Source organism: Mytilus trossulus, chromosome 6, assembly GCF_036588685.1.
Source record: "Mytilus trossulus isolate FHL-02 chromosome 6, PNRI_Mtr1.1.1.hap1, whole genome shotgun sequence".
Taxonomy (NCBI): domain Eukaryota; kingdom Metazoa; phylum Mollusca; class Bivalvia; order Mytilida; family Mytilidae; genus Mytilus; species Mytilus trossulus.
Genome location: NC_086378.1, coordinates 72,466,773 through 72,492,826, shown reverse-complemented (window position 1 = coordinate 72,492,826; position 26,054 = coordinate 72,466,773). Strand labels below are relative to the sequence as shown.

At 32.1% G+C, this 26,054-nt stretch overlaps 1 protein-coding gene across 1 annotated transcript in view; it reads left to right on the top strand.

The window, feature by feature from the left end:
• Positions 1-20,553, top strand: part of LOC134721808 (uncharacterized) — a 30,050-nt gene extending 9,497 nt beyond the window's left edge. Inside the window, exons 7-17 of the mRNA XM_063585037.1 lie at positions 278-385; positions 2,968-6,707; positions 8,165-8,312; positions 11,814-12,005; positions 12,501-12,609; positions 13,134-13,207; positions 13,459-13,652; positions 13,874-13,957; positions 17,715-17,796; positions 18,897-19,012; positions 20,151-20,553. Of these exons, the coding sequence (XP_063441107.1) occupies positions 278-385; positions 2,968-6,707; positions 8,165-8,312; positions 11,814-12,005; positions 12,501-12,609; positions 13,134-13,207; positions 13,459-13,652; positions 13,874-13,957; positions 17,715-17,796; positions 18,897-19,012; positions 20,151-20,289 (4,986 nt within the window). The 3' untranslated portion in view covers positions 20,290-20,553. The remainder of the gene's footprint in view (positions 1-277; positions 386-2,967; positions 6,708-8,164; positions 8,313-11,813; positions 12,006-12,500; positions 12,610-13,133; positions 13,208-13,458; positions 13,653-13,873; positions 13,958-17,714; positions 17,797-18,896; positions 19,013-20,150) is intronic.
• Positions 20,554-26,054: the final 5,501 nt, after the last annotated feature.

The following is a 26,054-nucleotide window of genomic DNA, read 5'->3' as shown; positions in this document are numbered from 1 at the left end:
CTTTGACTGCCAAGCCAATTCAATACTTTGCCAAGGCAAATTTTGGGTATAAAAAAACAACGGTACCGCATATGACGTCCACAATTAGGTAGCGTCACGGAGAGGGGCACAGATGGAGGTATACATGCGTGTACCGTGAGAACAACAACTACATTTAGACACTGAGCCGTTTAATTAAATAACGAAAGTAATGAACAAGACTCAAAAGTAACCCGAAATAATGTTGATGTATTGCGTTGTTAATTATACATATGTAACAGTTATCTATATTTTTCAGCAAGGATGTACTGCACTGTGTCTTTCAGCCGAATCAGACCATGACACGGTTCTAGATACGCTCTTAGATAAAATTTCCGACCTGAATCTTAAAGAGAATTTTGTAAAGGTACACTTAAAAGCATTTTTCATAACGAACACTCTACGACACAACATTAAAGAAGCTCTCTTTTTATATTATAGCAGAAAAACAAATCTTTTAGATTTGACTAAATTTTGGGGTACTTCTATTTCTTCATTGTGTCAGAGAAAAAAAGACACCAAGTATCGACGTCATAATCAAGAATCAACGTCATAATCAAGGATTCATATGGTTAGTTTTCGATCTCTACTCTGGGGAATGATATATATCCCTTCTCAGATCTTCATAAAATAGCAGATCGCTGTTATGGTTCAGCTTTAATTACCAGACTTACATTTACCACCGACTTCATCTTGTTTATCTTTTGACGTTTTTTGTATTTCTGACGTTGCAGTTCTACATCTATGCCCAAGAAAGTGAAATCTCATATTTTCTCTCAATTATAAAATGGTCAAGAAGGGCACACACCGCCTTTTTTTTGTGTTTAATTCTTATTTTAGAAATATTCTTATATTGATTTGTTTTATCCTGAATTCAAGACATAATTATTTTCAAATATGTTTTTAAAAATATTGTTTTCTGTCCATTTATTAAAATAAATTTTGTAAAATAATCGAAATCACATTTAATGAAGAAAAAAAAGATACATTCCTTGGTTGCTATTGCGTATTTGATTTTTATCCCTTCTATCAACAATTGTCACCTATAAATTGAGAGAGAAACCATGTGGTATGAATCACTATACATTACAAGTATTTATGAATGTTTAAGGAATTTAGAGTCCCGCAATTTGTATATATTTTTTTTTTATGAAAAAAAAAACACTATAAGAATTACATGTATCAACTCATGCTCTATCTTAAATATTTATCGTCTAGTTTTCTCTATATTTCACAAAATTCCTTGCAAAATTTGACCAATCTGTATCTTTAAGGTAGATCATAAGTATATATTTTTTGAGACAGAATTTTCTTATAACTTGCCAAAATGAAGATATTATTATGCTTTTTTTCAAAAATATAATAACAAGTATGGGTCACCGTGCTATTTTTCAAGCTATGAGTCGTTGAAAATTGCCTGAATTTGGTTAGTTTGTTCATGAAAAAACACATTAGTGTGCATAAACAAATTCTATGAGATAGAATTTTGAAATAAATTGTGAGAAGATAGGTTTCATACGATTGTTAAAGAAAATGAAAAGAAAACATGGTGTCAACCAACTTCTTTTTTTGCTACAAGTAAAAATTTAAAATTTCTCTATCAGCCTATTGTACTAAAAGAGTTATCTTCCCTTAGGGCATACGATACAGTTTTGATCCTCTATTTACAAGTTCATGAAAATTTGCATATAGGATATTTTTTACCTGATTAAATCAAATATGTAATAAAAAATATACCTCCATGTGCTACTTTTTGAGTAAAATGAGGTCGAAATTTTCTATATTTCCTCAAAATTCAGATTTGTGGCCGTAATTTCTTTTTCGAAAGAAAGACATAACTTTTTTGTTATAAAAGATAAGCACAAATTGTTTTTTGTTAAATAATCGGTAATTTCTGTATTTTATAAATATCCTAAAAAAGTATGCATTGTTTTATTCAGAAATAACTCATATTTATCAAATGTTCATGAATTGAGGAAAAAACGTCATTTTTAACTGCATGTTTATCAAAATTAAAAAAAATCCTCTATTTACAGTTTTATAAAATTTGGGTCACATAATCTCCCTGCAAAATGAAACAAAATGCCGTTTTGAAAAATAGGGGTCCATGAACTCGTTTTCAAATTAAATCAGTTTGAATGATAAAAATCCGTCGAAAAATGCATCTTTTCCCGATATGTCACAGTTTGACGTCGCGAAAATAACAAATCACGTTAGCAACGTCATTACCTTCCCTGTAACTGTATCGTATGCCCTTAAATGGCTCATTTAAAAAAAAATGATTTTAAAAACCAAAGTATTTGATACTTGTATAAATATTTTAATTAATATAATAAATCAACAAGTTTTCTTTACATAAATAAATAGTATAATCATTAAATTGCTATTCTGTCTCCGAATTTGCAGATTGGAGCAAATTACTAGACCGATTTTGTACTGTGATTGTACAATCCAAGATGGCGGTATACCATGAATCTACCTTCAAAAGGCTATGTAACACATACTTATCGTCACATATTTTTAAAAATCTACATTTTGACAAATTATTAAAAATTCAGTCAATTTAGACGCCTGCTCCATCTGAGGCAAAAGTAGTTTACCGATGTCCAAATCTGAAATTTTATTAGCAATTAATAAACCTCGAGCACAGATATTTAAGGAAAATTATGCAATATTTGTTTGGTGATATCGAAGGGGATAAATGTATTTACGTGTATTCTTTACATTTGTCTTTTCCGTCAGCCAATTAATGTGTTGAATTTCCTTCCTCGAGTTGTGATTTTTTAATCTCCCTTAAAATTGAAGTTCTTAATTTATTGTCATGCTGCTAATTTATATTATTGTTATCATCATTATTTGGAATGCGCGGGATTACAAGTATTCATCTTAAAAAACCACTCGTATTGTGTTACTCTTTTTTTGTAATATTACACTGAACAAATGTTTTAGAACCGATTGGATCGGATTAAAAGTCCGATGGGTGAAGAGGATCTAGAGGAATTGCTACTTGCTGTACTTTACGTGTTTCAAAAGCTTACTGCACTTGACGAGTATAGAGACGTACTTTATAAACTGAAAACTTTACCAAGTGTGATGTCAGTTGTTCAAAAACATTTAAAAATGAAGGACGTAACCTTACTAATGGTTCATATTGCCTGCAAATGCATGTTTCACAGAGATCCAGATTTTATCGATGACAGATTTGTTCAGCAATACATAAAGTCACGTGGTTTTGAGCTTTGTTTGAAAGCATTAAAACTGCATTCTGATACTAACAGGAAAAACTATGAGCTTTTGATTTCTTGCTTTTTCCCAATAATCTGTGCGAGTCAGATATCGGATGGTAAAACATGGATTGAAAAGAACCACTCAAAAATTGCATGTTACAGTCACTTACGGGATCAGTTCACCAAAAAGATGTGTGTCGAATTTGAGGGCGCAAGAGAAATTTGGAACAAATTTTGGGAATCCTTCAATGATATACAAAAACAGCATCGAGACAAAAAGATGGCAGAACTTCTTGAAGAGGAAGAAAGAGAGAGAAATAAGAAAATAAAGAAGCGTGAAAGAAAGAAGCAGCGACGAAATAAATTACAAGAAGTGAAAACGAAAGGCGATGGTGATAGTGAAAAAATAAATTGCGATGAGAAAGGAGAAGAAAATATAGAACAAGTAAAAGAAAAAACGAGAGTTATCCTCCGTTCTAAGTTAATGGATATTGAAATGAATCGATATGTGGAAAAAATTAAAGACTTTTATCATACAGACAAAAATGAGAATCTGAAATACGAAAATGTAACCGAAAATGCTAGAACATCCAAATCGCGTCGTTATGCTAAGTCAAAAAACTTCTTGGATGAAGTGTCTGCTCAAAGTGTTTACGGAACAAGTGAAACTCAATTAGAAACTCGAAATGACAAATGGGTCACTGTTCAAAATAAAAAAGCTAATTTACGACCTGAAACATTTGAAACTGACAGTCAAGTCGGACATCCAGGCCGCAAGAACTTTCAATCAGTTACAATCGACCAACAAAAAAGCGGCAAGCGTTGGGCTGATGTAGCTAGTAACCAAATAATTCCTAAACATAGTATCGAAGAACCAGTTAACAGTTTGGCAAACGACTGCGAAATAAGCGCGACTGCGCATTGCAGTTTTAAAGAAAAACACAAATATAAACGAGGCGATTATGAAGACGATTTTCCAAGTCTAGATCCAAATACGTCGCCCAAAAGGAATTCCCCGATTGAACAAAGGCGAAAATCAAACGATTCCATTAGTCCTATGCTTGATGAATGGTATCTTGAGGAATGCCCAGATGAATGGACAGCAAGAAGTACTAGTTCGACACCAACTGAATTGGAAAGGTACAGTTATCAGTCAGGAGGCAATATCGATGACAATAAGACCCTGGATTTACATGTAGGAAATACACCAGGTATTTCTTATCAACATTCATCAGATCGTACTCAGTCGACAGAGTCATTTCAAAACACAGGGGAGATACATAGAGATGCCAACGCTCTATCGAATACTTGCATAGACTTTGGTTTCGCTACTACAGACGACAAAGAAAAAGCAATAGAATGTGCGCTAGACACTGCAAAATATACATTTTCCAAAGCACAGATGACCTATTGGCAAGACAAAGAGTTTGTGCCCCTTCTTTATGAAAATAAAGACGAACAAGCCAAGATACAAGTAGGTAAGACCAGTCCAAATGTGGTTACTACAATAACTAAGACGGTCAATTTGAAATCGGACATAGGAAAAAGTACATATACGGCACAGCCTCAACAACAGGAATTGATATCTAACATTAAACCTGGAAATAATGAACAGAAAAACATTAACACTGAAACAAAAACGGCGAAACTTTGTAATCCGAATTTAACAAATTTCAGTTATATGAAGAATGCTCAACCAGTGGTTGATGAAGCTTACAACAGACAGTCGAATACTGATTACGCTCATCGATATATTCACCCAACAAATCATATACAAACAGAACCAGTCTCTGGGAACTTTGGCGAATCAGATGCTGTCAAAAACTGGCTGAGAAACGATTCCATGATGTCTAAAACTGAACCACATATGGTCGATAATAGCAAGTTCATTGGAGGTTTACCTTCGTCGGTGTTTTTAGACAACATGAAGTATTCCAACAACATTGACACACTGCCACCGAATTGTTCAATTCCAAGTCAACACATAGAACCCCCACCAAACATATTATCCAAGCCATCCGAGAGCAATGTCAAGAAAGGTGAGCATACAAAGGCTACGGAGACAAATACCACTGCCAGTAATGTTATTACTACCAACAATACTCTAAAGCCAAATGCTGCTCCATTTTTCATAAGATTTGACAGCAATGTAATGCATAACACACAGAAAGAAATTATAAGCGACCAATTGTGTTTCGATTCCGACAACCAACATTTGCAAGAGACATCGGAAAATAACTTGAATTGTACTAGACAAGATAGCTGTAAGTCGCTAAGGAACTGTTTAAATCGACAGGTCAATACAAATGAAACAGATAATTCGTATTTAAGTTCAACAAATTTTCGTAGGGCGGAAATTAAATCAAAAATGGAAGAATTCAAGGTCAATAGCATTGCTGTTGTTAAACCCCTAGGAGCTCTTATCAAAAGAGGCAACCATGAGAACCCATTAATGACTAGTAACAACACCTGTTCAGAGCAAAACTGTGATCTAGGTGAAAGTATTCTTAGAAACGTTGCGAATCTAGATATTGCTGATGAAGGCGTATGGTATCCATCTAGACTAAGGGGAGAACCCGAGGAACAACAACCACGTCATGAGTTTAGCTACAATCAAACTAATGTTTTTCCTGGTTTTCATGATATCTCTTCAACCGCAGATAATGACAGGGATACTGTCGACTTTGGCTTTAGTGAGATGAAGAAACTGGCAAGTTATCAGTGGCAAAAGCAATACAATGAAGTTCGAAAGAGAGGACCGGTATATGGATCGTTATATTACCATGACATTCCCTACTATGCTTCTTGTCTCGGAATTTCTGAGCATGAACTAGAACGATCATTCGTGTCGGATTTGAAAACGACTTTCCAGCATACCAATGAACAACAAACGGTCGATGATATCGTTCAATTGAACGAAAACACAGTTAACGTGACAAATGAAGATGCAGCAACAGGTAGAATAGCCGCCAGCAATTTACAAGAAGACAACATACCTGATTTGTATGATTTTACACCAGGTACTAGACCAGCTGCAAGTCACCCTGTAATCGCGAGATCAGGTAATGAAGAACCGCACCCTTACCTCCTGTCTGAAGAATATGATACAGAGATTAACACTATGAATCATATAAAGAAACCAGTTTATGAACCAACATTCTGTGAGAAATACAGGTACCAGTTAGCACAACAAATCCAGAATATCCAGACCAAAAATCATATGCAGAGTACCAGTACAGACAATCGTTCACCAAGTATAGTCCAAACAGGAGTGCAAGATAATGGAGTCTGTCCTCCACACAAATATGCACAGTCAAACAATACCATTCAACCATGGATACAAAGAAGCATCAGATGGCGACAGAAGCTGATGGAAATTAGAAACCTACCAGCAACGAGCATGAAACGAATAGACAACATTTTGATTCCGGTTAACACCGAGACATATCTCTTTCCCTACTCGTATGTATGCTAGTTATTTGTTAGAACATTAATATTCTGGAAATACTTCACTGAAAGACACCCAAACGCATTCACTGCTTTTTTTAATTCAATAATGACAGCATATGTATAAATGGTTCAAGCATGAGATAATGTAAAACAATTCAAACTAGAAAAAAATTCAAAATGGTATGATTTATGCTCAAACATAAAATAAATAATATATGAGGCAAACAAAAAATATAAATTTTACATTATAGCCACATGTGGCAAACGTAAAATTGTTCTTTCAGGTGCACATGGACGTTTTTACATTTTTCAAAATTTGATTTAAATATATTATGTTAAAAAAATTATTTTGAATGTCAACGCAAAAATCTTTAAACATGAATAATTGTTGTATTCTATCTGCTGCTTGTAAGATTACAAATTTGCCAGGATGAAAGTAGCAGTTCAAGAAATAGTGTAACAGTTTAATTGAACTTGAAACATCAAACCTATTACCCACGCTGTAGGACAAGTATTAGGCTTCATCAGGCTTGTCTTTTGTAAATTTTTAACTGCATGTTTATGGTAAAATTGCCTTTTACTAAATTCTCTTTTAGATTTTAAACAATATATTTCGGGTCGTAATTGGAAGTTTATAATTCATTGTTCACAATAGCTTCAGTCACGCGTGATTAATATTGTCGTCATCATGCTGAAATATTGTAAACAATTTATGATTTATCAACTGTGTAAATGCGTTTGTCTCTGTCAAGTTAAAGCTGGAAACAACCCATTTGTTATAACAGTATCACGTGACGAAATCGTCATACCTTTTCCTGCCTTCTAAATGTAAATACTTTTCTAATCAGACATATTTTTTTTGGAATAACATATCATTTAATAGGAAACTAGTTTATTGACCACAAAAGACATGCCATATTGCAACCAAAGGGAACAAAAATAGATGTAAAAGAACTTTAATCTGAAACATTTCTAAAGAGTAGTAATACAGTTTTAAAATGAATGTATTGTGTTATTGCTGTATCATCTTACAGCCGCATGTCCAAATTCTAATACATTCATTGACGTTATTGGTGATATTCTTGAATTCGCAAGCATGTGAGGAAATATGTCCGTCTAGTAAAAGTTATATAAATTGTCAATATCACCGTTTCAAGAGTTGATTACTGAAATCCTTGCAAAATAAACCATACAATGCCACATATTAACACGCAGTACACTTTTATTTAAATTGGCAAACTAATTTGTTTTAGAAAGAACTCTAGATTTGTTGACAGTCTGAGGTTATAACAGTTGCCCGGATTTTATATGACGGTGAGAGCCAATACAACCCGTTGAAGGCTGAACTATAAACTATAACGGTTTATTTTTTATTTTTACAAATCTTGACGTGATATGGAGTTCTCTCATTGGCACTCATACCACATCTTCTTATATTCAAACTTACGCTGTCTCAATTTTTGTTCCAGGGATACAAATGCAGTACTTGGTTTTCTTACCGACGGATCAGAAGTTCTTGTTCATATTATAGATATGACATCTCGGACTATCAACTCGGACATTCTAAAAAGTATCACTTCACCTCGAAATTCTCATTACTTTCTGGTGAAGTATCGGGTAGGTTACACAATAGTAATATGTAACATACAGTCTGACAAAAATATCACTGTGACTTATCTCTTAAATGACATTGAAACTTTCTATTTTGACAAACAATTTCAGTTGTTTAGATTTTCTGGAGTTATATTAATTTGTATCATCTGTTAAGGAAATTCAACGGCCAAGCAGTTATTGAACCTTTTTTGGTTAGCTTCGAATATTTGAATTGATGTAATAAAGTTCATTGCATTAAATCAAGGGTTTCTGGTACCTTTGATAACTATGTCATGTCAAGTCAATTGATTTGAATTTGAATGTTTGTAGTAAACTTTTATAAGAATGCTCGATAATGGCTAATGACTCGTCTCAGATTATTTTAGGATAGTGTCTCTTTGTAAGATTAAAACAATCAAGTCCAAACTTTTTCTGAAAATCAAATGTCCAGAAAACAACCACTAATACGACCTCTAATGATCACATCAAACTGTGCAGTTAATCAGTGCTTTTTTGCATTTAAACATAAATTGCAATCACTTACACACAATAGGATAATACATTCGTGTTTGAAGCATAATGATTTTTTTTTGGAAATAGTTATATACAAAATACTCTCAAAGCTTTCCAATGTTTCAAGCGTGTCTTATTTTGAAGATTCAAAACATTTACAAATGTTAGTTTAATATTGAGGCTTGAAATAGGGAATGTTTCAAAGAGACAACAATCCGAAAAAAGGACACAATACAACCCAAGACCACTACTTCAACTCAGCGAGACAATCCCGCCCCTGGAGGAGGGATTCAGCTGGCCCCTAAATAAAAATGTGTACTTGTTTAGCGAAAATAAACGTCACACTACACTCCAAAACGAATAAATGAATTAAAAATAAAACGTCTGTTTGAAATTATCATCACGTCTCTCAAAGGACGGTAGGGTATAAATGTAACATCCTGTTGACTTCTAACAAAGACTGTTTGTGAATTGTCATGATGTAATATATCGGACATATTCGAAAAGGAATACCAATTTAGTTTCATCTTCTGTATTAGATAAAAAAAAAAACACAACATTTATGCCTAATGTTAATATGATAGTCGCTGATTGACGATTCCGGTTGAGACTAGATATACGCTGTACGTCTAGATATCGCTAAACTAACGCATTGAGCAAGTCTGATCCGGTTCTCTTTCATAGAATGTTTTTAATGCTCTGTAAATATATATAATCTAAACAATAGGTAGAACGCAAAATATACGACAAAGACAACGAAGATGATAGAAAATTTCTCTTATCTATTACATCAATGATTTGTATAGACCTAAATCCTTGACCATATCAACTATCGTTCATATCTTTAATCTAAACATAAGGACACATGTCAAGCGGCACATCATTAAAATTTAGAAAAATAAATGAACGCAGTTCATCAAAGCTATGCTATAAATACTAAATGCTTAACAAACAAAAATAATACAGTTAGATAGGACATAAGACAACCAGTGACAAGGATTTGACTTTATGTAATAATTGAAAATAAGAATTTCAAAACAGGATATTTTTTTGTTGTTTTATTTATGTATATTTTTGCATTTTTTTTCTCGAAATGACATCATGCCAGGCTAAAATGAATTACTGCCAAAACGTAAACTCGTTTGATCACGATTTAGATAGCATACGTCTCATTTTCTAATTGAAAGTGTAATCGAGTTTCAGAAATTGCCATCTTTCATTTCCTCACCTCTCTCCGGACACTGTCGTGTTATTAATCCATCCATCATTATTTCGATTCCATTTCCCAAAAGCCATTCGGATGTTCCCATTGTGTCTAATTGCTTTCCTCACTGGCTAAACATAAAGTACACATTTCTAGTCATATGTTTCCTAAAATATTACAAGAAAGGGAAAGGAAAAATGATTTATAAAACAAGCACTAAAATTCATATTAAAAGTTGTTCATTTTACAGACAACGATATTGTAAACAAAGAATTCATTGAAAACAAATTAAATGTTGTTTATTCTGTTCTTTTAAATTGGTGCTTGACAGTTGCGTAATTGATTGCATGTTTGCCAGTTTAGTGTTTGTTACGTCACGTCATTGATATTTTGAGATTTTAAATACTTACTAATAAGCGATTAAAATTTAATTTGGAAATGGAAAAAATAAAAGTAGCCATTTCTTTCGTGGTATGAAAAATAGTGTAAATGATTTTGATGTAACGATGTACTTACTAAATTTAGAATACGAATTAGCTAAGAACAGTTGTTAACTTCAATTTGATTTATAAAAAAGTCTTCGATATTTGAATTGACTTACTGCTTTTGTCATCGAATAAAGCTATAGACAAATATTTTAGTCAAAATTTCTATAATATTACAAAAAGGGAAGAGGCAAGCTGATTTATTTATTACTTATGTATTAATGTATTGTGATCTTTTAGATTATAGGTCTTCGTCTTTCATATAAGCTTTGGATTGTAAATATTTTGGCCACGAGCATCACTGAAGAGACATGTATTGTCGAAATGCGCATCTAGTGCAGGAAAATTGGTATCGTTAATGTTATTATTAACTAACTATCAAAAAGTTGTTAGTTTTTCAGGAACAATATATTGCTTCTGCATTCTTCGATGATCAAATACAACATTGTGTGCATGCTTAGTTCCTTCATGTTTGTATTTGACACTTCAATCATATTTTTTTTCCATTTCATTAGATCCTAAACTGTTAAGAATTTGTTTTTGATATTACTGTTGTTTTAATATGTTAAATTTATGACGCTGCCAATGATAATGTAATGGTATGTATGATTAAAATAGAAAAAAAAGGAAATATAAATAAGATTTTTAAAATCTTGCTGTGACTAAACAATAAAGAAAAAGAAAATCCGTCGTCACAAATTGTTTACTACTATATATATACATTGCGATGCAATTCCCAGGAATATCGACGTTTTTTGTACGAGGCACAGAAACGAGAAGAAAATCAAGGATAAAGGAGAATTTCTTGTCTGCTTCAATTGAAGTGCAAATGACATTTATATCCGATACGCGCAATGACCATTTCCGTTATATTTTAACCTCCACTAATTGAATTATATACAAATCAGAATTCACTCGTAAAGTCGGCAACAAATCTTAAAGATACATATTGTTATTATCTTAATAAAAAGATTATGTGGTCATACAGATGAAATAAAAATAAAAACTTTCACCAGGATTGTTAAAAAATATGAAAAAAATAAAATGGTATCGGATAGAACTTACCATAACTGGCTCCATAGCGTCTCAACTACTAAATTTTCTTACAATAAAAAATACAACGGTACGGATTGAAAATCTGTGAGTTCAATTTATCTTTGATATTTCCCCCCGCAAAACCGTAAATAATTATTAACTCTTAGTGTTACTTTTGGTTCTATTAACTGTTTTTTTTTAAAATAAAGTTTAAGTATTGAATCATGAATTAACAAGTGGATTTTCCTTATTAATATTAATAGGCTTACTTTTTTAAATTTTTTACAGACATTTGCGTTCGAAAGTGGTCGATGCTATGTCGCCATGAATTTACCCGAGTATTCTCTTAGTGAATACCTGTCTATACTGAAATCAGATAGTCGATCAGATCCTATGGTTGTCAACAAACTCGCCTGGCAGTTTCTCAAAGGCCTTTCATCTATACACGAGGGACTTGGCTTGCAGCACGGTAACATGATGGTATGTTTTTTCCCCATAACATTGTTACATTTAACAAAACATAGAATATTGATTTACCAGTAATGATTTGGTACAAAACATAGCTAAGCCAGGGCGTTCTTTTCTAAGATAGGAATGCATGCGTCATATTACTCCAAATGTTTTTGAATTTTGGCTCGTGTAAATCATTCTTTATTAGTCTGTGCTGATTAGACTGGTCTCCCTTTAATGATAAAACACACATTTTAACCGGAAAAGATGACCACATACTTATGATATTCATTAAGTATCATAGTTGTAAAACAGGTGTCAAAATAATAAATTGAAGACCTTTTGATGATTTCATTCGGAATAGTACGATTACCCATCATATAAGCCATGTGCACAGCATCATTCGTTTTATGTTGCCAAAATCTATAAGAGTTTTAAACGATATTTTCACAAATTCATCTTTATATTGAAATCCTCAAGAAATGCTTCATTATAAAGACTTTATTATAAATTGTAACATTACAGCCTTCTAACATAGTTGTTGATGTAGAGGGTAAACTAATGTTGAGTGAATACAGTTTTCTACAACCAGAGACAGCTAAAGCAAAATTCATGGGTCTTATAGCAGTGGAACGTAAGTGTCTAATCTTTTCGAAAAAGCAAATACTGTATTTGACTATCATTTTAAAGTTTTTATTAAATTGCATCTAAATCGTTAAATAATCGAAATAATATAATATGTTTATTTTAAGTTACATTTTGTCTATATACATAACATATGGTGGAATCAAAAACACATTATTATTTCTATTAGAGTCTTTCGTTTATGACGAAAACCATTTTCAGTTTGTTCAATAGACTTTGAAGCAGAGTTAGTATGTGCTTACACATCATCGTAGCATCATCTCTTTCATTTTTAGCTATGGCGTTGTCAGTTTGTTTTAGATTTAGGAGGTTGACTGTCCCTTTTGTATCTTTTGTCCCTCTTATATAATCTTTTGTAAAGCCCCATTTTCAAAAGGCTTAACCAAGTACACGTATCTTGAATATAACAATATTATATCGTTTATTTGAATATGTTTTGTTGCTTTTGCTTTCAAAAGTGTTGTTTGAAGTTAAATTTGTTTTTTTGAGGTATGTCATTTACTTTTCTTACAGATGATAGAGCATGTTGGAGTCCAACAGAAGTTATAACAGAAACTGAACCTTACTCCATGAAATCCGATATCCAGGTGAGAAGACTTTTCTTTATTTATAACATTTACAATTATTTTAGATTTGAAACTTTTTTCCAAAAAAAAGGGATATTTTTTGGTATATGCGTGGTACATGTTTGCAATGAATAAAAAAAATAAAAAAATATATCTGAGATGAAACTAATATTTTTCAAATTACTTCCTCAATTATGTTCATTTTCTGTTGATTTGAAATAAAACGGATAGTATTGTTATTGAATAATAATCATATGGTGCTTGAATTTTAGGTAGCGGGAATGATATTACATTACATCTTGTCGGGTGGACATCATCCATATGGAGAAATAAATCTCGAAATACAAGTTAGTCTCCAGCAAAACTGGCCTAAAATGACTTATATAAGTGATGAGGTCAACGGACTTATAAATGATATGTTAGTAATGCCACAATCAACACGACCATCGATGGAACAGATTTTAAAGTAAGTTGCTTTCTTTTTTTCATTCATATTAATGTTTCTTGACTGTTTTCTAGCAAACAAACTTCCAAGACATTATAATTATATATCTGTTCATACGATAATTCATGTTTTTTTTCTCTGAATGTTATCGACATTGTGTACTATTTTAAAGGTCTAAATCTCAATTTTACCATATTACATTATGCTTGTTAGAAGAGATATTTGACGTCATTATATTTCAGACATCCTTATTTCTGGGCCAATGAAAAACGTCTGCGGTTTGTGCTGATTGCTGGATCTGACGTTCTGCGGGACATGAAATCAGGGTGAGTGTTCATGAATTTTCTGATCATCAATATTCCTGTAAAAATACTAAAAATATGTTAATGTAGTCAAATTCAGTATAAGAGTTTCGTTTTTCGTCTATTTATTTCTAAAAAAATTGCTTGATTCAGAGAATGCACATTCGTTAGAACAAATGGTAGAATTCGATATAAAAGTCAACAGTTTAAATTCTTATGTTCGAAAATATGTACTGTAAAGGAACAGTAAACGGGCAATGCCTCAGATTTTGATATTGAAAACCAACGTTTTACGGCTCATAACGCGATGCAAAGATGTTTTTTCAAGGTTTTGTGGTATTTTGTTCACCTAAAATATCACTTTAGCGTAACAACGATGTCGGTGACACTATTTTTATTTTACATTAATAAAACGGAAATCAACAGCATTTATTTTGGAAGAACTATTTATTGACTACATATTGAACTAGAAATTGGTAATTGGAGTATTAAAAAACAATAAGGATGTACTTAGGTCAGGTTTAGGTATTTTTGTCAGATGTTCGTTCCCGTATGACCCAGAATAAAATATTTTGCCCCATAAAAGCCATTTTTCTTTCCAATGGCCCGTTAAGGGAATACGATACTGTTTTGATCCCGTATTTACATTTTGATAAAAATTTCCATATAGACTATTGTTTACCTGATAAAATCAAATATGTAATGAAAACATACATTCATGTGCTACTTTTTGAGTAAAATGAGGTTGATATTTTGTATATTTGCTAAAATTTCGGATTTTCGCTTTCGAAAGAAAGACATAACTTTTTTGTTTTAGAAGATACACACAAATTGTTTTTTTTGTTGAATAGTTTGTAATTTCTGTAATTTATAAGTATCCTAAATTTATACATTTTTTATTAATAATTATTATTATCTTTTTAACTCATATTAATCAAATGTTCATGAATGTATAAAAAAAAACCTTAATTTTTTGCTGTATATTTATCAAATTGAAAAGAATTGCACTATTTACGTTTTCCTGAAAATTGGCACACGTTATCTTCTCGCGTAATGAAACCAAATGGGATTTTAAAAAAGAAGAGGGGCCCATGAACTCATTTCCAAGTTAAATAAGTTTGAATGATCAAAATCAGTCGATAACTGAATCTTTTCCCGAAAGTTTGACGTCGCGAAAATAACTATTAACGTTAGCAACGTCCTTACCTCCCCTGTAACTATATCGTATGTCCTTTAGGTCATTTACCAAATACCACAAATTTAGGATACTCTAGATATCGTTTCTTTTTATTAGGGAATCCAAATTATAGCAAAGCAAATATAAGGTAAAAGTCCAAAAAGTAAAATTACAAAAATATTTTTTTAGCTAGCAAAAACTCTCAGTTGTACGACAGTCACATCAAATTCCTTTATTTTGAGAACGATGTGTGAATAACACAAACAGACAAAATAGGTAAAAATGTCACAAATAGGGGTACAGCTATCAACATTGTCAGCTTTTTTCCGCGATTTAAAAACACAAATTAAATATTTCGGAACGGGGAGCTCCATAACCTATCAATATGTTCAGCCTATGCTTCTCTGGCTTATAGTATCAATTTTTACTCTTACTCTTGAATGCATTTCCTCTTCGATTTTCAGTTATAGTACAACGTGACCAATTTGTATTCAAATTACACCAAAAATCTATAACAAAGCCTATTTTCTGTAACTTGACCTCAAATCAATTTTGATTGGATCAAATCAAAACTAATAAACAGCAGAATAGCTAGCAAATGTACTTTTTCATTCTGCCCAAATGACGTTTAAGATTCACAAATGGTTTCCAGATAACTTCACTGTCAAATACGTGGTATCATTTTAGTATTTTATGGTTATATTTTTATAATTAGAGAGTCTTTATCAACATAAAGAACTTTTAGTTGTCTTGACCTTACAGTGTAAGCGGGAAATTGGACAATTGATTCCGTCTGTATTTTAAACCAGCTGTGTCATTAATGAAGCCATATTTAGACTGACCAATATAAATCTCCGATTCAAAATCAAATAAATCCATCCGGCTGACCACGTAATGCTGAGGGATCATTAATATATTTTCATCAATTTCGAGATATCCGATTAGATCAGCTTGCTTAAGAAAAAGTTTAAAGAGTTAAACTACTAATAAAACTTATCACTCATACAAAAGTCAAAACAAAAGGTCGCACAAAATCCTTTTCCAACCACGATATCTTAGCATTAATGGTAAATAAAACAATCATTGTACGGTAAAAAATAAACGGGAATTACGAAAAATATTGGATTCAAATTCAAACTTCATCAGCCGAGAACAATCGATTTATTTTAAAGACACCAATGCTCGACCATTAACACATATAATTACGATATTTATATGAACTTGAAAGCTTCACTTGATAGAAGATAGATATGTTAATTATTTTTTAGTTATATATATATGATGCTGAAGCTCTGGTGATACCTTACTTGAGGATTATATTAAAACATTGCGATGCTATTGAAAAACGTTAATAATAATTCAAATGTCCAAACAGATATTCATCAAACAAACTTAACTACACATTAAAAGACAAATGAACAAATCAATGAATTATTGTTGTTCAATCGTAAGTCAACAGAAAAACAATTACTTTGACTTGAAATCTTAAAAAAGCCCGAAACAATAAGATGTATGTATCGTTTCCTTATTGAACATCGTCATTACGATTTGATACAACTTTGATATCACTGCACGCAGCTGCAAAGAATGCTAGTCTAATTGTCACTTGCAAGCAAAAGTTGTAAATGTAAAGGTTTGTGCACAAACAAGACGTGCAAATGCAAAAAAGCTACGGTAACGTGTGGAAGTAAATGTCATCCTATATATATATGCAAAAGTACAGCTAGAGATTAAAACTAAGATCAGTTGACTGTGGCATCTATATTTAATGTATATGTATAGCCTTTGAATTATAAAATTATTACATTTTTAATGTAAAAAAGTTTATTGTATTATTGAAACGTTTCTAATGCATATTTGAAAAAAAATACCTATACCTAATGGTCCAAATACTCGTATGGTCCGGCCCGTTCATAACCAAACGAGTAATTCATTCCTTTGGTGTAATACAACAGTAGATTCATATAATGTTCATATGAACCTCAATTCATATGAAAATAACGTGAACATTTGCGTGTGAGTGTAGAAGTTCGTTTAAGGTTAATTCACATGCAAATTTTTCACGTGAATTTCACCTGAGATGAATAGGAAATTCATGTGATCAAAATGTATTCGTTGTAAAATACATGATTGCTGCGCAATGTCTCGTTTGAATGTTTATTCTAATATAAAAAAGTAATGTTACTTTATAGCCGGTTTTACAAAAAAATGCATATGCAACGACAGACTGTAGACTAGTTTTTTTTCCAAGTACTACAAGAATGATCTTGCACTCAGGTCGTAAACTTAATAGATACGTCCATGTGCGATCTTTATTAGAAAAAAATGGAGATCGACACTTCTTGCAAGAAACATACGAGAATCGAAGAATAATAAATTTTGATTTATATGCATACCAGTTTCAGTTATTTTAGGCAATTACCAAATAAACAAGTACAACAAAAGTTGTAAAAGATATTTCTCCTAGTTAATATGTCCGCCTTTCAAATTAAAGGAGAGGAAATATTCACCACATTACATTTACTAAATCCGAGTGATACCTTCCTACTTTATATTTTACTACTATTTTCATATCTGCTTTACACAATGTTTTTACTTTTTCAGGACATCAACGACAGGTGGAGCAGGCTGGACAATGATTGATATAATCAATAATGCCTGTAGAAATGCCATGTTTTGTGAATGGGTGAGTAAACAATGATTGATATCATCAATAATGCCTGTAGAAATGCCATGTTTTGTGAATGGGTGAGTAAAAAATGATTGATATAATCAATAATGCCTGTAGAAATGCCATGTTTTGTGAATGGGTGAGTAAACAATGATTGATATCATCAATAATGCCTGTAGAAATGCCATGTTTTGTGAGTGGGTGAGTAAACAATGATTGATATAATCAATAATGCCTGTAGAAATGCCATGTTTTGTGGATAGGTGAGTAAACAATGATTGATATAATCAATAATGCCTGTAGAAATGCCATGTTTTGTGAATGGGTGAGTAAACAATGATTGATATAATCAATAATGCCTGTAGAAATGCCATGTTTTGTGAATGGGTGAGTTAACAATGATTGATATAATCAATAATGCCTGTAGAAATGCCATGTTTTGTGAATTGGTGAGTAAACAATGATTGATATAATCAATTATGCCTGTAGAAATGCCATGTTTTGTGAATGGGTGAATAAACAATGAAAAACGTTTCTAGATATGAACCTACATGTTGATTTAATCTTGCACTGTATTATGACAAAAACTAATAATGTTGTTACTACATTTATGTTATACTAAATATGGTCTGTACTTCGTCTTATATTTAAAACTAATAGACATTGGGAGATAAATATTATCTGATAGCCTATAATCTCATTCAAGATTAGAAAGGAATTAAAGGGGGGGGGGGGGGGGGGCAGAAGGTAATAATTAAAATCCATGTGAAAGTTGTGTTACTTGTTTTTGGAAAGAGTAATTGATACGAACACAGATTTTGGTGCCACATGTGGAGCAGGATCTGCTTACCCTTCCGGAGCACCTGAGATCACCCCAGTTCCTCTGGTATCTTTCGTCCCCTTTGAATCCTTTTATAGCTAAACATAAATAAATAAATTTTATTTTCAATTTCCTTATTTTGAAGTTAACATCCTAGCAGTTGTTTCACGCTAATCAATTTTAATGTTCCTGATGCTTGAGTTGATAGCACTTTACTGTGATTAATCTTTTCGTCGTTGAGTACATTTCTAAAAGATCTCTCGTTATTTGAATTTTGTTTGAAAATTCATTGCAGACGTCAGTTGTTGATCTTGTGGTTTTGAAAGAGATGAGATCCTTCCGCCAGTATAAGAACACGTTAGTGGAACTAGTTTTGTTTGTTTACAACTGCTGCTTACATTATGACAAACTGTAAGTTTTTATATTGTACATTCTTGATACTTCTACCGGCAATTCAAAATGTCTGACACAATGAGTCACACTAAAAGATAGAGAAAATAGCAAATAATTTATAAAAGTTTTTAAACCATCTCCTGAAAAATCGTCAAAAATCTATATAATCCAGAATAAGTTCCTGTGATATTAATGTTCAATATTCAAACAAGCAAGAATCTCTCGTTACCGGTTTACTCAATACATTACATGTAAATGAACTCATCATATAAACCAGGATTGAAATGTTGCACGCCAGACGCGCGTTTCGTCTGCAAAAGACAAATAGTGACGCTCAAATAAAAGGAGTTTGACATGAATAAAAGAAGTACAGAGCTGCAGATAATTCGGACCCGAAATGTTAGAAGCCTTTTCAGATCGTTTGTTTTTCGTTTAATGAGTCTTTAATCTCCGCAAATATTTCATTATTTATAATTATATTATGGGAAGATGTGTTACACCTTATGTAAGAATCCTTGGTTTTGATTGGTTGATAGCCAGTGTATTTTTCACCAATTTACTATTATCAAATGAATATCTTTCGATATTTAACGTCACCGGGGTAAATGCAAAAAGGATATACCCTTTTCCCCCCTCTATGCCATGGTATTTGCCAAAAAATACTCTATCCGACTGGACGCTTGTAACGTCATGATTATCAATGCGATTTTTAACATTCACATTCGGTGTAATTAAACAGATATAGCATGTTCCTGAGGGGTATTTGCGAAAAATAACAGTCTTAAGAATGAATTTCCCTCGCCTTACGGCTCGACAAATTTAACATTCTCTCGACTGGTATTTTTTGCAAATACCCCTCCTTAACATAATATATCTGTTTATTTTTTATTAAAGATATTTAGAATAAAAAAAAAACACAAAAAAACTAAACTCCGAGGAAAATTCAAAAGGGAAGGTCTCTAATCAAAATGCGAAATCAAAAGCTCAAACACATCAAACGAATGGATAACAACTGTCATATTCGTGACTTGATACAGGCATTTTCTTATGTAGAAAATGGTGGATTGAGCTAGTTTTTAAAGCTACCTCAAACTTTAACTTCAACAAAGATTTCTCAAATTCTTGTTTTATTTATATGTAACTGGTTTACTTTCAGTTCACAGACGGCGAGAGACATCATTGACGAACCTTGCAAATATTTCCTTACAACCTTTCCTTCATTATTTATGTCAGTTTACACCGCTATAAAGTCATCTTGTCGAGTAGAACGAGCCTGTTACAAACCATTCTTTTAAACAACGAATTGTGACATAGAAACAAGACTATGATATTATTGTTGAGATAGTCATTGCATGAAATTTTGAGCTCATTAAGAGTGTTATTACTTTTATTATATTTGTTTTGTAGTTTATATTTTATGATATTGTTTTGATACATCTTAGAAAAGGCAATAATCTTTAAAATGAACATTTTTTTTAGAATTTTTATAAATTTTTAATGATTTTTGATTATTTTCTATATGCAGAGTCTTTCAACAATTTCCCCGATATTTTTTTTTTATGTTATATGATTAATCATAATAATAATTGTTTATGGTGAATTATTTATACATCCTATTGACATCTTTTGTAAAAGAATAAAATATATTTATAATAAAACATATTCTTGTCATTTTTATTTCTACAATACGAGTTTCGCATATGAATATTGATAGTGTCTTATACACATAATGAATAAATAGAAAGATATAGAATAAAAATACTGCATTCTTTCAACTTTTATGAAAGAAGAAATCTCTCGTGATTTAGAACTATTCAGAATGTTCTTTTCTGATTGAATGGTCGAGCAAGGTTAATTCATACATAGCTTATACGTTTTATTTACAAAACGTTCATGATCTGTCAATATCCTTGTGAGGAATCGCCGGAACAAACAAAAACTAAGAATGTGTCAGATATGTCAATGAGTTTATTTGTAGAAAACATCCCATTAGTCTGGAGGCTGATTGTTTGTGATCTTTATTGAAAAAATCATGTAGACAAAAGTCAAGCTGCATACGAATTGTTCATATTATGTGCACAATCTTTTCGTCAACGTTGCAAAATATCGCTGTCAGTATGAAAACGGATATTTGATCAAAAAAGTATTTTAGGAATGAACTGCTATGACAAAGTTATAACAGAGACATTGCTATTCGTTTAACTAGCTATGGATTTGAAAATAAATTCCTTTTCCAGCTTTGTATGTGCTAAGGATAAATATTGTTATTTTAGACCACACATGTATTGGATCAAGATATCTTTTTTTTGTCTTTCAATTGTATCTGGTGGCTTTTTCTGCCCCAACTTCTCCACCTCATTTTATTCGAATTTGTTGCACTTGTTTTTCATTGTTCCTCGTTAGAAGGATCAATAAATGTATAGTCGATTTCAAATCGACTTGGCTGTGTCTTTAGGTCGCTCGAAGGTAATACGTTTGCTCCCACTGAAAAGTATGTAACCCATGGAGAACCAAACCTTTTGGTTTATTTCGATTTAAATATGCCAACATCTCCATTCCCCACTCATAGTTAAATATAAAACGTATCTAACGTATGATATAAATGACGATTTATTTTGTCCCCCCCCCCCCCCACCGTTAACGTGACGTACCATGCAAAACTGTTGTCCAACCGTCCGTTATCAATATGTCGGGCAAAAACTAAAAAAAAGCATTCACAAATCTTTATTTATGAATTGTTTCTGGAGGAAAGCTTCCTTACAGTTTCAGTTAGAGATAATGCATATTTTAAGGTTTTTCTTGTCGTAGAACACACCGTGGGTTGTCAGGATTGATCAAATGAAAGACTGACCGGAGGGAGGTCTTTCTTTGAACAATCCTGACAGCCCGAGGTGTGTTCTTCGACAAGAAAAACCTTAAAATATGCATTATCTGACTTATATACCGTAAAAAAATATTAATTTTATAAAGATTTGTAAAATTTAGTATCCTTTTTTACCGACAACACGAAAGTGGGATATTCCTTTCTAATTCGTTCATATTTCAATACGCCCTGCGGCTCATTTAAAATGTGAAATAAAACTCACTAAATAATTTAGATATAAACCTTTTAAAAATTGTTATCCATACACAATAAAAATATTACTGTAACTGCATGAAGTAAGACACAAATGTATTGTTACCACCCTATAACGGTGTATGACAAATACAAGACACATTGTAAGTTATTTATTGTACCACTTAGCTTATGGAAAAGGGGGAGGGAATATGTTTTTTTTTTCTATTTGTTATGTTATTTCTATCGCGAAAAAGTTGTTATTTATCTAACTATTTTACTTGAATCGAATGAAAAATTCCGAAAGATTATCTTTCGAATAGCAATACATTTTATTAAAAGATAATCAGGATAAAATTATATACCCTCCACACCCGACCCTTTCGTGAGTTACGTGTTATTCAATAGAATATAAGATTATTTTTATTAGTTGATCATTTGATAGAGTAAAAGGTATACATAAATTTTAAAAAGATAAGAACTGACACGAAGACGAATATAAATACATGTAGGTTACAGTATGATTTTCTATTCAGTGTGTATCGTTCTGAACATGCATGAAATATTTGCCACTGGACGTTACGAAAACAACCAAAAATCAATCAACCTATTCAGTTTGACTCAATTAGATTTTCAAAATCTTACACACGAATATGTTAAATCTGGATTTATTTTATGAAAGTCTGAATTAAAATTCTTCTGACATATATGATAATGTTTCTTTATTATAGCGATAAATCAACAAAACTTCACGTTATTTGTTTCTAAAATTAAATTGCGGGACAACAATGACGGTTTCTTCTACATCTTTATCGGTTGAACTGTAGAAAAAAAAATTCCAAATCGGCAACAAAAAACTATTACATGAATAAAATTTTGAAGTAAATCATAGATTGCATGTTTATCAAGGAAAATAATGACCTTACACAGGTCATTATTTTATGCCTTGGAGCATATACCATTGAAACATGGTATCGTCCGGGTTGATTCTGAAAAAGAATGACCTGACGTTCTGAAAGAAAATAACTCCATATAGGTATATAATAAATGTTACATTTAGGTTTTCAAGTTGCGGCTTTTTTATTTATAAAATTTTCTTTCTATAATTCAAAATTGCTTCGAACAACTTTAATGAAACTTTGGTTACTTGTTAATATATTGATGTACGGCCTTTTTGTAATCTTTTGAAATTTCTGATCTTACAGTTTGGGGTAATTTGTTACTTAATTCGTATAAAGGGGTTATTTGCAAGTACTGGCACATTTACAAGTACTGGTACATTTGTAAGTTAATTTTATTACTTCCACTGGGTCGATGCCTCTGCTGGTGGACTATTAGTCCCTGAGGGTATCACCAGCCCAGTAGCCAGTACTTCGGTACTGGCATGAAATACGGATTTTTTGTGTTATTTAAAATTTGCTGTTACAAAGTATTAGAAATTATTATAAATTAAGGAATGTATCTCCCTCGTGCAAAGCTCTCATTCCTTTCAAGAATTTGGCTATATTTTTTGGACCTTTTGGATTATAGCTCTTCATCTTTTATATAAGCTTTGGATTTCAAATATTTTGGCCACGAGCATCACTGAAGAGCTAGACATATATTGTCGAAATGCGCATCTGGTGCAAGAAAATTGGTACCGTTAATTTTATTACTCTTAACCAGTTTCAGTAGAAAGTGAAAATTTTAGGACTTGCTTAATCTGTTGGAATAAGCTGCTCTTAGTTTTTCATTTGAATTTCTGGTATGCCATTGCAGTGTTATGGAACTTTATTCGTTAAAAATTGGTGACAAATTGCCATTTTAAACTTTGGACAGTTATAAAAAAATATTCATGTTTTATGGGTACCACTGTTTCTAGTTGAACAAATAAAGCATACAGACGAAATAACTTACTTACTTAATTAATACTATTCATGTTCTTTAACATATAAGTTATCAACAAGGGACCTCAAACTCGTTCCAACTTTCGCGATTTTCCCTTTCTGATTCCAGGTATAATCTTTTTATCGTTACTGTTATATCTCTTGTCCATGTGCCTTTAGTTCTTCCAAGCGTTCTTGTCCGTTGTGGTGTCCATGTCAGTCAGTTTTTCACATGGCGGTTGTTATCCATTCGCAATATTAGTCCAATATTATTTCCACCGCCTTTTCATTATCTCATTTACTATATTCATCTTACCTGTTCTTTCTGATCACTACTTGAAATAACATTTGCCCATCTGATGTTATTAATTCCTCTCAAAGAGCATCCTTGCAATCTTCTCATTCGTCTTTTTTATTGTTTAGTTGTTTTCCATGTTTCTAAACTGTAAAGCAGCTTTGAATTAATATTGCTCACATACAATCTAAGCTAAGTCTTTCTAAAAATCCTGTTTTTGTGCCCCACCTACGATATTATCCCCTACCTACGATAATAGAGGGGCATTATGTTTTCTGGTCTGTGCGTCTGTCTGTTCGTTCGTCTGTTCGTCCCTCCGTCCGTCTGTCCCGCTTAAGGATAAAGTTTTTGATCAAGGTAGTTTTGATGAAGTTGAAGTCTAATCAACTTGAAACTTATTCCACATGTTCCCGTCTGTATGATCTTTCTAATTTGGATGCCAGATTATTTTTTCCCCCAATTTCACGGTCTATTGAACACGGAGAATGATAGTCCTAGCTGGACATCCGTGTACTTTGGACACATTCGTGTTTTTTGCTGTGTTGTTTAGGTTTTTATACAAAAAAATTGACGGGACGTATTATGGTATACAATGTCCGGTGTCCGTCTGTCTGTCCGTCTCTCCATATGTCCGTCCGTCCAGCGTAAACATGCCGCACTGTAATTTGAGAACGACTTATCCAAATTTCATGAAACTTAAAATGGTTGTTTCTTATGATGATCAAATGATCTGTATACTTTTTGGTGAAAATAAATTTAAACTTTTTGAAATACGGGACTTTATAACTTAAACAGGGTGTTTTTTTCACATGTATCGCCGTATCTCAAAAACAATTTTGATTATTGCTTAAAACTTTACACACTTCTTTGTTACATTACTCTAAAGATCTGTAAACTTTTTGGTGATGATTCAATTTTTTTTGTTGAGTTATTGAGTATTTTGTAAAAAAGGGGGAGATTTTTTTTACGTGTCGCGCTGTATCCCAAAAAACTATTTTTGATTATTGCTTAAACTTTACACACTTCTTTGTTATATTACTGTTAACATCTGTATACTTTTTGGTGATGATTCAACATTTTGTTTTTGAGTTATTGATTATTTTTTTAAAAAAAAGGGGAGGTTATTTTACATGTCGCGCTGTATCTCAAAAACGATTTATGATAATTGCTTTAAACTTTACACACTTCTTTGTTATATTAATCTAAAGATCTGTATACTTTTTGGATTTGATTCGAAATTTGGTTTTAGAGTTATTGAGTTTTTTTGCTAAACAAACAGAGTTTTCACATGCCAAGCTGTATCTCAGAAAGAATTTAGGATTATTGCATAAAACTTTTATTTCTTCTTAGTTAAATAAATCTTAAGATCTGTATACTTTTTAATGTTGATTCAAAATTTGATTTTAGAGTTTTTGAGTTTTTTGTTAACAAAGACGGTTTTCACATGTCACGCTGTATCTCAGAAACAATTAAGGATTATTGCATAAAACGTCCAAACAAGACGACGGGTGTATCATGCGCTTATGGCGCAGCTGTTTATTTTAATCTAGAAGCCGCTTTATCAATACAGATGTTGATTTCTTCCTCCATATTTTCCTTCTGTGTTGACTCTACTTCCAAGATAGTTAAAAGAATTAACTCGTTCCAGTTCTTTTTCGTTCACTGTTATTGTTTTTTTGTTCTTTGTAGCTATTTTCATTACATAAGTTTTCTTTTCATTTACAATCAGTGTTACTTTCGCTGCTCCTAATGTAACTTTATCCGTCCTTTTCTGTATGTGTTCATGTGTATGAGAAAAGAGGCTGATATCATCAGCAATGTCCATGTCCTCCAACATTTTAATTA